Below are 16,482 nucleotides of genomic sequence, written 5' to 3'. Positions count from 1 at the left end.
TTAATTGTTAAGTTTTTATCTTAAACGGTAAGAAACTTTATTTTCTTTTAAGTTTCAATCAGCTGAAAGATTAAGGTAAACATGTTAAGTCTCTGCTCAATACTTCATATTTAGTTAATCATATTCTTGAAATTCTTGATATAAATTGATATAAATTAACGTGTTTCATTTTGTATATTCTCCGAGTACCTTAAGATTTTAGGAAAGGTGTCCATCGATCCATCTAACGAAGTAAATGTTAATTTTAAGTTTTTGTGAATTTGAAGGCGCATCTACATCGTTATCATGCACCATATATTGCCATAATGCTGTGGCACCGTAATAAAAATGATCATGTACTGTAATATCCCATTGTCATGACGGACTTGGACGGTGACACTAATAAATGGACTATCAGTGCGAAGGGGCCATTTGCAAGTACCATAAATTTTGGGTAGATGTGGCAGATAGATTCGTACTATATTGTAAAAATCGTTATCTTGTTTTGAGAGGTTCCTATCGTTACTAGGCGACTAGTGATCTCTAACCAAATGCTAGGGAATACATTGCTTCTACGAACTACTTAAACTTGAAGGAATGATAGAATACCTTACTCATTGTCATAGTAACAGAACAGCCCAACTCAAAATTTATTATAGAAGCAATAAGGCCTCCAAAAATCAGAACTGACAATAGGCCGGGCCAAATTATGAACCCATGTTCTTATTCAGCATGCATAAACACCATTAAAAGGAATAAGATTAGCTGCCATTCTTTTCCGAAATAACAAAAAGGAATAAAATAGGATGGATCATCCTGTAGTTCCAAGTAAATTTCAGCACAAGGAACTCATATATATGAAAACTTGGTGTTAATTTTGCTTTAGCAGAGATGCCATCCAATGTGCCCTCCTGCAAATATGTAATACATATCAAGGCCATATATACATGAGCACAAACTTGGCCAATTAGGCAGTCCGCTCCCGTCTAGTTCAACTTCACCAGTACATATGTGCTTATATAGTAAATACCATTGTTTGGATCATTAGTTAGCCCATGCCACTTTATAATTTTTTCACGGAGGTTCTGAATGGCTTCTATTGGGCCGGGGCTGAAATATTACAAATCGTACCCTGAAGTAGCATTCCCAAAATTTTCAATTTTTCAGTGTACAAATTCCCTACTTACATATGTGCCCTGAATTCTCTATAATTAAAAACTGCAGATGATGAAACACAAGGCACAACAATAAGTATAATAATCAAAATTTCTGATTTTCATTATGCTTTGCGCAACAAATTAGTTACAAACATACCAATAAAAGGTTGGCACATTCTCAAAAACACACTTCCAAATGCTATGTACAAGAACATGAACTAACGTGTCCAATGAAATCAATGAAGTTTTATTATACTTGGCTGTCTTCCTGCAAAAGAGGGATCTTTTCATCAGGCACCCTCAATCCTGCATTATCATTGTCTTTATATACATCATCTTCTGTAATTTGTCCCCACATCACCATATAAGTTCCCAATCCAACTACAAATGCTCCCATTATGCTGCATCCATTCATAGCAATGCATTAGAATACCAGTTAATATTATTTTACCATTTTTTTTTAATTATAATCTTATTAATAATTTGGTTTTTTTTACCTCCCATAGTGAAAAGTATAGGCAAAGAACAAACAGCCACACATAGTGGCAATGGGAATTCCCATGGGCTTGAACATTGGCACATAAAAAGGGCCTTTACCGCGCATGCACCATTTCTGAACACGGCTACGTATAGTACTGCTAAATACTGCCTGTAATACAAACAGGCACATGTAAAAGTAAAATGTACATTAGTTAGCCTTATAGATCATGTAAACTGAATCACATAATTATTGTTTATTTAAGGTACAACAAATGTATTGGAATGTGCTGAATAGTGAATAAAAGGCTTACTGTTAAGATTATGACAAGAAGCTCCATGTTAGGCTTTAAAACCCAAGCACTAATGTCTCTTTCTACATATACAGAGAGAGCTGCAGATAATATTGTCCCGAATAAGATATAAAAGGAGACTATTGTCATTGGTTCTGGATATGCTTGAAGAGTTTTAACCTGATCCAGTGAAGAAAAATATAAACACCAACCTACACTCCAAATTATCTTATTTATTATAAGATAGATTGTTTGAAAATAACAAGTTTTAGTGTGAGAACAATCGTTCTAGTGCTAAAGGCCTTAATGTGCATGAAACTCTCATAAATTATATATGCAGGAGCTAGAAAGGAATGAAGTTAAATGAAGAGACCTGAATAATATTCCAGATGGAAATAGTGAAAGAAGCAGCTGCAAGTAGAATAGCACCAAGAATCCAATTTTCATGACTAGAGGAGAAGAGGAATAGTGTTCGTGAGAGATGGAGTTGGAGCTGACGTGAAGGTGAATATTTGATAACTGGGCCTTTGTATAATGTGATTGATAATGCTCCAATTATTGATATCAATGTGCCTGCTACTTTGGCTTTAAAACTTGAGCTCCTCCACTCAATTTTTGCTTTCCTATAACAGCGACACTAATTACGTATTAACTCCATGTGTTAAAGAGGGTGAATACTTCAATTTACATAAGCCCCCAAACATATATCCACGTCATATAAATTTATGTACATGCATGATTATACGCGGACACATCGGCGTCCCCTTACTTTTTAACAAATTACTGGATCGATCTGATTGATCTCTAACTACGAGCCAGGCTGAAACGTTAACGCTCTTATCGATATTCCAAATTATATTCGATGACATGCATGCTAACCACGAGCTAGTCTTAAACATTAACCATTATATAGGTATTTCAAATTATTTGTCGATAACATGCATTCATAAATCATGCCTCCTAGCTACTTTTGCACTGACCTCAACCTTTTTTCCAATTATTTGATCGAACTGTAGCAAATGGCCAAATTAAAAATCTCTATGTTTTGTTTAAACAAATTTGGTATCATATATTAAAAAAGTTAAAATTGTTTCTAGTAAAAAAACAATTTAAACAGAATTTATTGATGAAAATGAAGATACATATAGAAGTACTCCACAGGTACTCACTGGAAAATTGAAAATATATCAATCTGAAACTAAAATATTTTCAATTGTAGTTAGGTTGTACTGGATCAGTATGCAATGGTCTTAAATATTTTCCAAAAAAATATTGCGTTAGAAAACTATAACTTCTTAATATTGCATTAAGAGTTAAGATAAATCTTGCTGCTTTATAAACTATATATATAACAGGTAAAAGGAAAAAAAGGAGGTTACTAGAATTGTCCAGCAGGTCCACAAATTAAATCAGTCCATTTCTCCACTAGCACAAAATTTATTGTATAAGAAACTTTATGTGTCAAAATTTATTGAATCAATTCACCAGTCTCATAATTACTTTAAATGTAAAATATAATAAAATTATAACCACAAAATAATAATAATCAGTTCCTAGAATTTGATATAAATTGGGTATGTGTATATATGTTTGCATATTTATAATTGAAGAAGCTTTGCATGGAACCTGGAAATAACGGAAATGATGAAAGAAACGGAAGGAATGAGATTGCCCATGCCGCATACTAAAATTGGAGAACTGTAACTTAAACCCACATATGCTAGATTCTGTGCAATCGTTACCCTACAAAAGTACATAATTAATATAGATTAGATTTATTAATCCACACGTCACACACACATGATATCAAAGTATGATCGATGCATGCATATATACTTCTATATAGGGAGAAAGAGAACCAACCCTATTAAACCCAGAATGAAGCATCGCGTTAGAAGAGATGTCATGGACTGCCAGCTATCCCTGTTGCAGAGAGTGAGAGAGAGTTTAGATCTTAATGTACATGTAATTATGTAAATGTATACGTAATAAGACTGTATGAGTATACTGAAGTGATATTCAAAGCTAGCCAGCTTTAGGTAACATGCATGAAAAACATTTAAAGACACACACACAATATCAATGACACAAAGATATACATACCTCTTTGAAGTAAAAAAAGTGAAGACATGAGGTAGGAGAAAAATAGAGGAAAGTGCATTTGTATACACAACAAACACGTAGGGGCTCATTCCTCTTGACATAATTGTGCTCGCCATTATAGTTAATCCAATGGTGCATCCTTCCATCAATACCATCAAAAAGCATGACAATTCTTCCCCTGCCATAACCCTCCTCATCTCCATGGTCTCTCTCTCTCCCCCTCTCCCTCCCTCTCTCTCTCCGTTTATATATGAGGTATATACACAAATGGCAATATCTATGATCTATATATCTATGCAATCTGTGTGCGCGTGTCTCTCTCTCTATATATTAAACATATAAAGTGATAGAATGAGTTTGTGTGTGTATATGTCACTCTGTGAGAGAGAGAAATAGGAGTAACCTTTCAAGGAAAGATGAAGCTACTTGAGAAGGGAAAGAGCAACTCGTGTGCCCCAAACGTATGGAAAGAAGACCACACAATTATTATTGTCTATTCTCCAAATTTAAGTATTCTATTCATCCTCTTTAACTTTTCTGAAAATCTTTATTACTTATTCAAATACCTTGGGTTTAACTACTGAGCATCTGTCACTTGTTGAAATAGATGACCTCTTCTCAAATCGGAAGTATTATATTTAATTTAGTGGTGTGTACGATATTTGAAATATGATGTGTGTTTCCGACTTGGTGGCTCATGTTCAAAATGACCCTACCTTTAAACTTTAATAGTTTCTGCTTTACACCTAGGCGTCTTCAAATTACTGTGGTAATCCAACAATAATCAGACAATAATTTCATCAACCTTTAAATATAAAGTCACTTTTAAGTATTTACTTTAAGTGTTTTGTGACCTATCTTGATATGTACATTCTCCTAATATATATTGTGAAGCCAGATAATTCTATAGTTAGTCACCATATTTAGGAATAAAGATTTTCATATGGCCTAAAGATTCTGAAACAGTCAGCAGATAGTAAAAACTGCGTCTAAGTTTTTATAATTTCTATTTTTTAGCTAAATGAGGTGCTCATAGTTTTTTTTTTGAAAATTACATATAGTTACTTTTAAGATTGTGTAAATTGAGTTATTCTGATTATTTCGTTGATGAAACTAGTTTATTGAGTCGCGTTTGGTAATAATATCTTGTTTTTTGTTTTTATATTTTGTACTGACTTATCTTTTCCATTCTTAAATTATGAATAATAAATAAATATAATTAATTTAGAAATTTAGAAAAACCTTTCTCTCGTTAAACATGTTTATTCCAATAAATCAATCTCTCATCATTTACAAATATAATATCATAAAATTATATTATTTATTAGTCAATAATCAATATAATATGTTTTTTTTTGCTAAGTAATATATATATAATATAATATGTTTTATATTTAATAATATAAAATATTGATAAAATTATAAAAATATATGAGACGTGTCACTCACCGCCCTCGTCTTCTCCGTTACATAAGTATAATCAATATGTATTTGTAATATTTCATAAGATAAAAATTAAAAGAACTTTTTTTATAAAAAAAATAATATAATAAGTTGATTTTAGGAGAAAGAGAAGAAATGATATTAAAAAGAAATTAAGAGAATATCAAGATGATAAGTTAATTTAAAGAGAAATGAGAAATTTTAGAAAAATATTATGATGACAAGTTGATTTCAAAAAATAAAATGAAATATGTTGTAGAAAACTTTAGAAAGAATATTACGAATGATGATAATTGTTTATAGATAATTATCTTTGTAATATTTCATAGGCTAACATTTATATAAAAATATTAGCAAGTTAATTTTAGGAGAAAGAGAAGAAATGATATTAAAAAGAAAATATTAGTAGAATATCAAGATGACAATATGATTTAAAGAGAAAGTAGAAATTGTAGGAGAATATCATGATTGTAAACTGATTTCAAAAATTTCAATGGGAAATATTGTAGAAACTTTAGGAGGATACTTTAGGAGGATATTACGTGTTGTGCAAGACATGCATTTACATAATTAGACTAAATCACATTGACAATCCTAAGTTTAGTTGACTTGTAATCTTATGTATTATAGAAACTTTAGGAGGATATTACGTGTTGTGCAAGACATACATTTACATAACAAGACTAAGTCACATTGACAATCCTAAAATTTAGTTGACTTGTAATCTTATGTAATCTGTAATGATGTTTTTTGAGTCTGTAAAAAAATGTTTATAAATGAGTATTTTCAGTAAACAGCCAACAAGTTAGGAATAAATCTCTAGTAATTTTAGAGAAGTCATCTCACTTGTAGAGAAGTCAGCTCACTTGTAGAGGAGACACTTCACTTGTAGAGAAGTCAATTTGGCATATAGAGAAGTAGAGATTTTGATAAGTCAATCTAGCTTGTAGAGAAGTGAAGATATCGACAAGTCAAAACTACATGTAAAGAAGTGGAGATATCGACAAGTCAAAATTGCATGTAAAAAGTGAAGATATCGACAAGTCAAAACTGCATGTAGAGAAGTGGAGATATCGATAAGTCAAAACTGTACGTAGAGAAGTGTAGATATCGACAAGTCAAACTGCATGTAGAGAAGTGGAGATATCGACAAGTCATTTACATATGTAGAGAAATGGAGATATCGATAAGCGAGTCTACATCTCTATATGGACATCTCTATACAATATGAAGATCTCGATAATAGCTTCAAGAATTACAGAAAGTATCAACCCTGAAGATTCGAGATTATCTATCAACAAACCGTTATATCATTAGAATGGAAAGTCTACAAATGCAGTTTGAGGAGTGCAAGATCAAAGGCTAAGATGAACTGGACAAAGGAGGGTCACAGACCTAGAAGATTATATGCAGATTTGCTACACTTAAAATGGATATAGAGAAAAGGACTTTAGAAAATATGTTAATCTATTTTAGTGCAAATTTTGTAAACTGTGCATGTTGATCTATAAAACATATCACGGGTCCTTAGTTTAGTTGTAACAAAATATATCTAGAATTTCTTGTATTCTCTCAAGAAGTAGTTGCGTTCTAACATATTGAATTACACAGATTTATAGCACAACTGATTTAATTTTTAATAAAAAGAACAAGTGAGTTTTGATAATTATTTTTCTGTGTTTTCTACAGTTGATTAATTATCATTGCAAATTTCATAAGGCCTATTGAGTCCCAAACCTAAAATACTAAGCTTGATTTTCTTGAAAGCAATTTATAAATTTTAAAAGAAAAATCAAGAAACACACGTTCACCCCCTATGTGTGCATTTGATATCTAACATACGTGTTATGGATAAAAAATTAGGGTGTATTTATTGCTGGTGTTCATAACTTCAAGGCTCTATTTGACTGCTCTCGTGTTTCGTGGCTTAACTCTGCCTTCACGAGATGCCTACGTACCTTGCTGTGTGCTAAGGATCAATTCAAAAATGTAGTTCTGATTTGTGGGGTGAGACCTCTTATATAGGCATGGGATGCCTTGAATTGGATTAAGGTTAGGAGACTTGGTGGATAAGTCTCAAATTTAGAGTGGACTTTGGAGTCCTAGAATGCAAGAAATTAATTCCTTGTCACATGAGGTTTCTTGGAGGTCAATCTCCAAGGAATTGTATCCTTATTTGGACTTTACTTGTCAGTTGATTTTACCCATATTAATTAACTAAGAAATTAATTAATATTTAGGATTTCGGGCCCCTTCAAATGGGCTTTATTGTAGCCCAAACCGGGTATAATTAATGTGATATTAGATACGCAATCAGGGTTTATTTTATTCCCTATCATCCCCCCCCACTTCTTAGGAAATCATAACAGATTTCGTGGAACTTAAGTTCCATAATTCCCTTACAGGGTATCGTTACTAACGTAAAGTATGGAGCGAGCTACACATTTACAACGATTTACCTTATCCGAGGTTTCAGGATATTTTTCGGAATTTTCATAATTTTCCAGGCTTATTTTTTCACCTTATTCCTATTTTTAGGAATTTTACGATATTTTTCCTTCAATTTCCAGATTTTTTTTGCAATATTCAGGATTTTTCCTTAATTTTCAGGATTTTTCCTTAATGTTCAGGATTTCCACCCTTTTTTCTTTTTTAATAATAATTTCGACCAAGATTCATCACTAATCAACCAGGATTCCTAATCTATTTCGATCAGGATTTTAGTCGACTTATAGCCAATGTTGTCACTCCGGTCGAATGAATTTTCGACCAAGATTCTGGTCGGCTTATAGTTGATTTTAACACTCCGTTCGAATGAATTTTTGACTAGGATTCTGCCCTCTTTTGACCAGGATTCTGGTCGACTTATGGGACATTCTATCATCTTTGTCGAATGAAAATTTGACTTGGATCATTCCCCCTTTTGACCAGGACTCTGATCGACTTGTGGGCTTTTTCAAGGCCCTTATCGAATGGAAATTCGACCAGGATTCCTCCCCCTTTTGACCAGGACTCTGATAGACTTATGGGATTTTCTATCACCCTTGTCGAATGAAAATTTGACCAGGATTCATCCCCCTTTCGACCAGGACTCTGATCGACTTATGGGCTTTTCTAACACCCTTGTTGAATGAAAATTCGACCAGGATTCATCCCCCTTTCGACCAGGACTCTGATCGACTTATGAGATTTACTAACATCCTTGTCGAATGAAAATTCGACCAGGATTCCTCCCCCTTTCGACCATGATTCCTTCCCCTTTCGACCAGGACTCTGATTGTTCTAGATCTGTCTATTTCATGGGCTTTTCTATTTGGGCCTTGCCTTAATGGGCTTTCTATTAACCCTTTCCGTCGATTCATTTTCCCTTTTGTTGCTATATAAGAGTGTAGTGGAGTGGAGTTCCTCACTTCACTTCACAATAAAGAAATCCTCTCAATTCTCTCTTTAGAAAGGTGATTTTCGGCATCCCCTCCTCCGTCGATTTCCGAGTTGCTCCACCGTCTTTAACCTTTTTTTGCAGGCCTCCTTCCCAAGCATTTGAGTGGAGGATCGCGATCTTGCTAGGATGGCCAAGATGAACACTTCCAAATGAGGTATCCTCATCCAAATCCGTTCTTCATATACATCCCTTGTCGACATGATTAATGCTAGGGGATGAATATCCTTCCTTTATGACTTAGATTCTTATAATCACGACAACACTTTTTATGAATTAGATGGTAGAATAGAAAGTTACAACACTTTATATAGGCTTCCTCCTCACATTAGGATTACTCCTGCCACCCCTGGTGATCGAACTTGTAATTGGGAGGGGGACACAATTTTTTTTTATCGAGGAACCCTGGTTTCTAGCCTTAGGTTTCCATTTCACGAATTTATCCCCTGCCTACTTGCAAATGTTCAGATAAATCCCTGTCAACTCCCTCCCAATTCCTGGAGGAATATTAATTATTTTATGGTTTTATGCCTTGGAAATAATTTCTCCCTGTCTGTTCCCCTCTTTAGAAAAATATTCCAATTCCATAACAGCCCTCTAACCCAACCGGGCTGGGTTTTAATCCGCCAAAGGCCCAGGTGTCCCCATATTTTTTTATGGTAACATTATTGTTGAAAATAACCCGAAATGGAGAGATGAATTTGTTAGATTAACATGGTCTGGACGTGATTGGGCTACCTTATTCCGTAGGCCCTTTTGTAAGGTAGTTGATGGTAGTCCAGCTAGTATTAGGCTAACTATTGAGGAGGAGGCTACTTATCAAGCCCTTATCGCGGATAAGGGTCAAACAGATACTTGGACTCTTTTAGAGGAATTTTCTTTGAAGAAAGTTGACCTTTCTCGGGCCACTGACTGGGGTAACTTTACATGCATTTTTCCTTTTTTATGTTTTACTTTGTTGTAATTTAATTACTCATGGATTTCAATGTTTATGTTTCAGCTTGCGAAGCCATTAACAAAATCAACCGGCCCAAGGAGGGAGAATCTTCCCGCCAAAAGAGGGTCAAACTCAGAAAAGACCCCAGGGGGAAACCTGACGGCCCTTCATTTATGAAGCCACATGTTCCCGAGGTTTCTTTACGAGATGATGTGGATACCCCAATCAAGGGGCACACTTATAGGCCCAATTGGGGCTTTAGGAGAGGTGACACGGTGGTTGGGTCCCCCAAACATGCCAAAGATTGGTCTTTTCGCTCTATCACTCTCCAGGACTACACCGATATTGTCACGGGTAGTGATATCGAGTCAATTGAGCATCTAGATTCTCAAGCCCAAGCATCGGTAAACCATCTGCCATTCTTTTTTTTATATTTCTCTTTCTATTATTGTTTCTTATTGAATTTTTTTCCTCCTTTTGTAGAGAAATGCCTTCTTCCAGGCAACACTTCATCAGGCCAAGTCTTGGAAAGGCAACTCTGATGAATTTGAGAAAAAGATGAATACGTGGAAGGTGAGGGCTGGGGTCCTTGAAAAGAAGCTAAAAAACAAGGACGAAGAGCTGTCCAAAGCCCATGTTGAGCTGGTAAAGCTCCGAAGCGATAAGGAAACCCTCATTGATGACTACACGGACTCACAGAAGTTCAGGGACTTAATGGCGATTCATGAATATGGTCTTTATCCTATTCAGTACACGCAAGAATGGGACGCTGCAGTGAAGGCGGTGATGGAGAAGCATCCTGGCTTAATAGAGGCCAATGACTTTATTAGCCCTGAGCAGCCAGAAACCGAGGATAGCCTAGACGCTCTCTTTAATTCTCCCATGCATGAAGATTGCATCTTTAATCCTAGCACTGCCTCTCCTCCATCCTCTCCAGCCAAAAATGCAGAGACTTCCACTAATGCGGAGGAAGGGCATAATGAGGGGAAGAAGGACAAGGATGAATCAACAAGGGATGAGTAGAGCTTTTGCTTAGCCTTTCATGGCTTTTTGTATTATCTTGTTGTATTTCAAACTTATTACCCTTCGGGGTTTATTTATGTTATTCCTTTTTTCTGCAAATCTCAAATATTTTATAATTATCTCCTTGCTTTGCTTGCTTGTTATACATAGCCTTCCATTTAAGTTTTATAAAGCATCACTTCAACTCAAGAGTATGACTTGATTTTTCAAAGCTTAGTATTCAAATCATAATGCGGTCTTTCAAGACCTTTCATAAATGGGTCAAACTTCAATACATAAACTGGAATATAAATCCTAAAAAATTGAAATGACTTAACAAGCTGGAAATAAATCCTAAGCGAGCAAAACTTCATGGTGCTTTTGAACCCTGTTGCTACTTTAATAAGTAAGCACTTCCTTTTCAATGAGCTATATATAATAAATCTTCAGAATTTTGAGCATGCCAAGTCCTTGGTACTTCTTCTCCTTCCATAGTCTCCAACTTGTAAGATCCTCTTCCTTGAATGCTCTTAACCTTATAAGGCCCTTCAAATTTGGGGTTAATTTTCCTTTCTTCCCTATTCCAGAGGCTTTTACCTTTCTTAAGACCAAATCTCCTTACTTGAAGAATCTTTCTTTCACCCTCGGGTTGTAATAAAAAGAAGCTTTCTTTTGATATTCCACAAACTTTGCATGTGCTTCATCCCGTACTTCATCTATTAATCCAGGGCTAATCTTTGGCCTTCCTCATTTTCTTCGATGTTGTATGCTTGGATACTTGGCAATGAATGTGATATCTCTACTGGAATGACTGCTTCTGCCCCGTATGCTAACATAAATGCCGTTGCTCCTGTCGTGACTCTAAAAGTGGTATTGTAAGCCCAAAGTATTGGAAGTATCTCATCTACCAATTATTCCTGGACTTTTCAATCCTCTTCTTTAATCCATCTAGAATAATTCGATTCGCAACCTCTGTTTGCCCGTTTTTTTGAGGGTGAGCAACGGAAGTGAATCGCAACTCGATCTCATTCTCCTCACAATACTTTCTAAATTCCTCATTATTAAACTGTGTTCCATTACCGATTACCAAGATTTGGGGGTTTTCCATATCTGCACATGATACTTTCCCATAGAAATTGGGCAACTTGTTTAGTTGTAATCTTGGCAAAGGGCTTAGCTTTGATCCACTTAGTAAAGTAATCAATTGCTACAATTAAGAAATTTCTTTGAGCAGTAACCATCGAAAAAGGCCCAAGAATATCCATTCCCCACATAGCAAACGGGATTGGTGAATTTATGGAAGTAAGCATTTATGGTGGCTATCTTACTAGAGGGGCTTGCTTCTGACAGCGATCACATCTCTTCACGTATTCTTTGACATCGGTCATCATTTCTGGCCAGTAAAAGCCTGAAAGAGTGATTATGTGGGCTAAGGCCCTGCCACCCATGTGTTGGCCACATATACCTTCATGCACTTCTTCCGGGGCAAGTCGGGCCTCATCTGGCCCGAGGCAACTTAGATAGGGTATTACAAAAGACCTATTATAAAGAATCCCATCAATTAAAGAATATCTCAGGGCTCGTACAGACAGTCTTCTTGCCTCCACTATATCTCTAGGAAGCCATCCAGTTTGTAGATGAGCCTTAATAGGATCTATCCATGACTCTCCAAACCCTATGGGGGCAACCAGCTTAACATCAATGCTCCTTTTTCTTCAGAAAATGGAAGTATACGCTACCGGAACTGTTCTCGATCCCGGAAGAGGCAAATTTGGATAACGCATATGCCTTAGCATTTTCTTCCCTTGGAATATGCTCAACATGACACTCGTCAAACTGAGTCATCACAGCTCTCACTAGGCGTACATACTTCGCCATGGTTTCGTCTCTTACTTCGAACTCTCCTTTGACCTGGGATATTACAAGTTTCGAATCTCCATAAATTTTCAAGTTTTTGACCCTCAATGTTCCTACTAGGCCAAGGAAAACTATCATAGCTTCATACTCAGCTTCATTATTTGCAGTCGGAAAATTTAACTTCATAGCGTATTCAATTAAAAACCCATCGGGGCTTTGTAAAATTAGCCTTGCTCAACTCGAATTTGTTTTTGATGCTCCATCAAAATAGAGAACCCATAATTCCTTTTCCTTAATATGTTCTCCTTCATTCTCCTCTTTTTCCTCCATGCCCTGAGGCATAGTATCTTCCTGCCCCCCGACTTCTTGGTTGGGGATGGTACATTCGACCATGAAGTCAGCCAAGGCCTGGGCTTTTGTCGCCGTTCGTGGCTTATACTTTATGTCAAATTCTCCCATCTCTATGGCCCATTTAATCAGCCTTCCACTAGATTTAGGGTTGTGAATGATGTTTCTCAAAGGCTGATTCATTAGTACCTCAATCTTATGATCTTGGAAGTAAGGACGCAACTTCCTTGAGGCCATCACCAAGGCTAAAAAAACTTTTTCGATAGTCGAATAATTCAACTCAGCCCCATGTAGAATCTGACTGACATAATATTTGGGTTTCCGGATTTTAAGTTCCTCCTTAACCAATATGGCGCCCAAGACATTTTCTGAAATGACCAAATATAAGTATAAAATTTCATTAAGAATTGGTTTGGCCAACAGTGGTGCTTGAACCATGTATTTCTTTAAATCCTCAAATGCCTATTGGCTTTCATCAGTCCATGCAAAGTCTTTTACTTTCTTCAAAGCCTTGAAGAAAGGCAAACACTTGTCCCCAGACTTGGAGATGAATCGACCCAAAGCTGCAACTCTTCCAGTGAGTTGCTGAATATCCTTTATGGAATGTGGCGGTTCCATGTCTAAGATGGCCTTTATCTTGTCCAGGTTGGCCTCAATTCCCCTTTTGGAGACTATCAATCCTAAAAATTTTCCAGATCCAACTCCGAAAGCACACTTTGCACGGTTTAACATCATTTTATGGTATCTCAGGACCTCAAAAGCTTCCCTCAAATGGGATATATGGTAGGTCCTCACAAGACTCTTGACTAACATGCCATCTACATATATTTCCATAGTTTTCCCAATAAGATCTTTAAAGATCTTATTCACCAACCTTTGATAGGTAACTCATGCATTCTTGAGACCAAATGTCATAACAAGATAACAAAAAATACCAAAGTCATTGATGAATGGTAGCTGATAAATGGATTTTATATCTACTTGGAACACTTCATTACAGGCTTAAGTTGGTGTTTTGGACTCAAGTTGGTATTTTTGATGTGTTTTTGTGTTATTACATTTCAGGCATCAGTTAAAGGAAGAAAGAAGTTTTTCAAAGAATTATCTTGAAAAAAGATTATAATTGGAAGCCTAGGTTATTCTCAAGTTATATATAATCTCGTTAGCTTCGCGTGGGCAGTTAAATCGCCTAATTCTGACGAGTGGAACTCAAGATATGGCCAAAAGAAGATTTGTCAGAAAAATTCCAGAATGTCAGCGCGACCGCGCCCGAAGGCCGCGCGGCCACGCCCGGTTTCTGTCCCAGAATCCTGATTTTAGTCGAAATTGAAGATTTTGAGAGTCCTGGTCATCCTGGAGCCTATATATACCCATAAAAAGACGTTTTTAACAAGAAGCATGCCTGAGAGAGCAATAAGAAGACCTAGAGAGTACGAGAAGGCTACGGAGAAGAAGACTCTTATTTTCTTCAATATAGTTGATACTTGGATACTTGTTTTCGATTTATTCTTGAACCCTAGTACTCTTATATTGTTTATTATCATGCTTTCATTAGAACCCATGGTGATGATGAGTTCGATTATGAACTAATCGTTATCGTGGGGTTCTAACGGATTTACTTATGGATTTCAATAGTTAATTTATTTCAATATCTTGATGTGTGGTGATTGATTGATATCCTAGTATTGGTTGTGCTTATTCGTCTTATGTGAATAGATAACATATAAGATAGCGTGTTAATCTCTATTGAAGTGACAGTGAATATAGAGATTTAGAACTTGTCATGCTAGCATAGGTTCATGTAATTGTTATGCATGATTCGTAGGTAATTTTAACCATCTTACTTGCCCTATATAATCACGATAGATAGCTTGTGCATTAAACCGTTATGTTTTCAATTCTTATAGACATATAAGGACTAAGCATAATTGGTATCTATTCAACTTCTATCTCTTTTATGGATACTTGGTAATAGGGTATTCGTACAACGAAAGTCGGCGTTTACTAGTTTCGTGTTATCTGATTAGTGTCATCACCATTACATGCTAAGGTTAAGAACAAAAAGGCTATTGAATGAAGTATTTAATGAAGTTAGGATCCCGTGTTTGTCATATATAGTAATTCAACCTCAATTCTCTTAGTTAATATTATTTAGTATAATCTCTTAGTTTAATCAAAACCCAATTTGTTATTTGTCTTAGCATTGAGCGATAACCATACATTGTTGCATAGGTGCATAAATTGAACTTAACCTAAACCAGTCTCTGTGGGAATGAATCTGATTTATATCTTATACTACTTGCGAACGCGTATACTTGCGTGAATATTAGCTCGTGTTTTCGCCCTAACAATACCTTTGGGATGTCATCCTTATGCATCTTGATCTGATTGTAACCGCTGAACCCATCCATAAAGTTTAGCATCTCGTGACCCGTAGTTGCGTCTATCAGGGTATCTATCCTTGGCAACGGGAAACAATCCTTTAGGCATGCATCATTCAGATCAGTGAAATCCACACATATTTATCACTTTTCATTAGCCTTCTTTACCATTACAGGATTTTCTAAGCATTCCAGAAATTATATCTCTTCAATGAAACCAGCCTCTAAGAGCTTCTCCACTTCTTTCCTGATGGCTTCCTGCCTTTTAGGGGCAAAACTTCTTTTCTTTTGCTTCACGGTCTTCTGATTAGGATCCTCGTTCAACTTGTGGGTGATCAACTCTGGGTCTATGCCTGACATATCTGCTGTCGTCCATGCAAACACATCATTATTCTCTTGCAAGAACCTTACTAACTTTCCTCTAAGGGGCTCCTTCAACGATGCTCCAATGAAAGTTACTTTTTCGGGGTCCTCGAGAGCCAAAGGAACCGGGATCAAGTCTTCCACTGATTTTCCTCATTTTTCATCATTCTCACAGATATCCATATCTTCAATAGGCAAGACTTCCCCCTACTCTATCTTCCCTCAGCGAGGCTACATAACAGCTTCTAGCCATCTTCTGGTCTCCCCTTTCTTCTCCTATTCCGTCTTTAGTTGGGAAATTGATCACGGAATGATAGGGCGAGGGGACTGTCTTGAAGGCATGTATACATGTCCTTGCCATGATCGCATTATATGTTGATCCAGCCTTTACTATCATAAAGTTCAACATCCGCGTGGCTTGTCTTGGCTCCTGACCCATTGTTAGAAGTAGATTAATTATCCCTGCCACAGGGCATTCAACTCCAGCGAAATTTCCCTTGTAAATGTACGACCATCATGATACATCAACCTACCATGAAAGAAATTTTCTTCAATTCCCTCCCATTCCTACAACACGTCGACATTGAGTACCATATCAAGATTCATCTCGGATTCCAGCTTGACCCAACCCAAGTCTTTTTTCTGATCTGATAGGTTAGAGACCACATCGAAATTAAGTGGGTCCGTAGCTTCTGTCGGCAAT

General features: G+C 36.2%; 2 protein-coding genes across 2 annotated transcripts; both read right to left on the bottom strand.

Moving 5' to 3' along the window:
* Positions 1-1,231: 1,231 nt before the first annotated feature.
* On the bottom strand, positions 1,232-4,571 carry LOC141672502 (WAT1-related protein At1g70260-like). Its single transcript, XM_074479121.1, has 7 exons — positions 4,010-4,571; positions 3,770-3,829; positions 3,533-3,649; positions 2,280-2,529; positions 1,928-2,086; positions 1,634-1,785; positions 1,232-1,537 (listed from the first exon to the last, which is right to left on the bottom strand). The coding sequence occupies exons 1-7, from the start codon at positions 4,210-4,212 to the stop codon at positions 1,387-1,389; spliced, it is 1,092 nt and encodes a 363-aa protein (XP_074335222.1). The 5' UTR covers positions 4,213-4,571; the 3' UTR covers positions 1,232-1,386.
* Positions 4,572-11,734: 7,163 nt separating this feature from the next.
* On the bottom strand, positions 11,735-12,873 carry LOC141712452 (uncharacterized). Its single transcript, XM_074515401.1, has 3 exons — positions 12,570-12,873; positions 12,159-12,505; positions 11,735-12,037 (listed from the first exon to the last, which is right to left on the bottom strand). Exons 1-3 carry the CDS (start codon positions 12,871-12,873, stop codon positions 11,735-11,737), a joined length of 954 nt encoding a protein of 317 aa, XP_074371502.1.
* Positions 12,874-16,482: the final 3,609 nt, after the last annotated feature.

Source organism: Apium graveolens, chromosome 1 (genome assembly GCF_009905375.1).
Source record: "Apium graveolens cultivar Ventura chromosome 1, ASM990537v1, whole genome shotgun sequence".
Taxonomy (NCBI): domain Eukaryota; kingdom Viridiplantae; phylum Streptophyta; class Magnoliopsida; order Apiales; family Apiaceae; genus Apium; species Apium graveolens.
This window is presented reverse-complemented; position numbering and strand designations above follow the sequence as displayed.

What these genes read in the sequence shown, in the direction of transcription:
- LOC141712452 (XM_074515401.1), bottom strand. Translation starts at nt 12,873, where the DNA reads ATGAAGTTAAATTTTCCGACTGCAAATAATGAAGCTGAGTATGAAGCT. An exon ending in CGGGATCGAGAACAGTTCCG is followed by an intron (nt 12,506 to 12,569) that starts GTAGCGTATACT and finishes TTGCCCCCATAG; the next exon opens with GGTTTGGAGAGTCATGGATA. An exon ending in GTCAGAAGCAAGCCCCTCTA is followed by an intron (nt 12,038 to 12,158) that starts GTAAGATAGCCA and finishes TCTTAATTGTAG; the next exon opens with CAATTGATTACTTTACTAAG.
- LOC141672502 (XM_074479121.1), bottom strand. Translation starts at nt 4,212, where the DNA reads ATGGAGATGAGGAGGGTTATGGCAGGGGAAGAATTGTCATGCTTTTTG. An exon ending in ACTTTTTTTACTTCAAAGAG is followed by an intron (nt 3,830 to 4,009) that starts GTATGTATATCT and finishes TCTCTGCAACAG; the next exon opens with GGATAGCTGGCAGTCCATGA. An exon ending in TTCTTGTCATAATCTTAACA is followed by an intron (nt 1,786 to 1,927) that starts GTAAGCCTTTTA and finishes TTTGTATTACAG; the next exon opens with GCAGTATTTAGCAGTACTAT.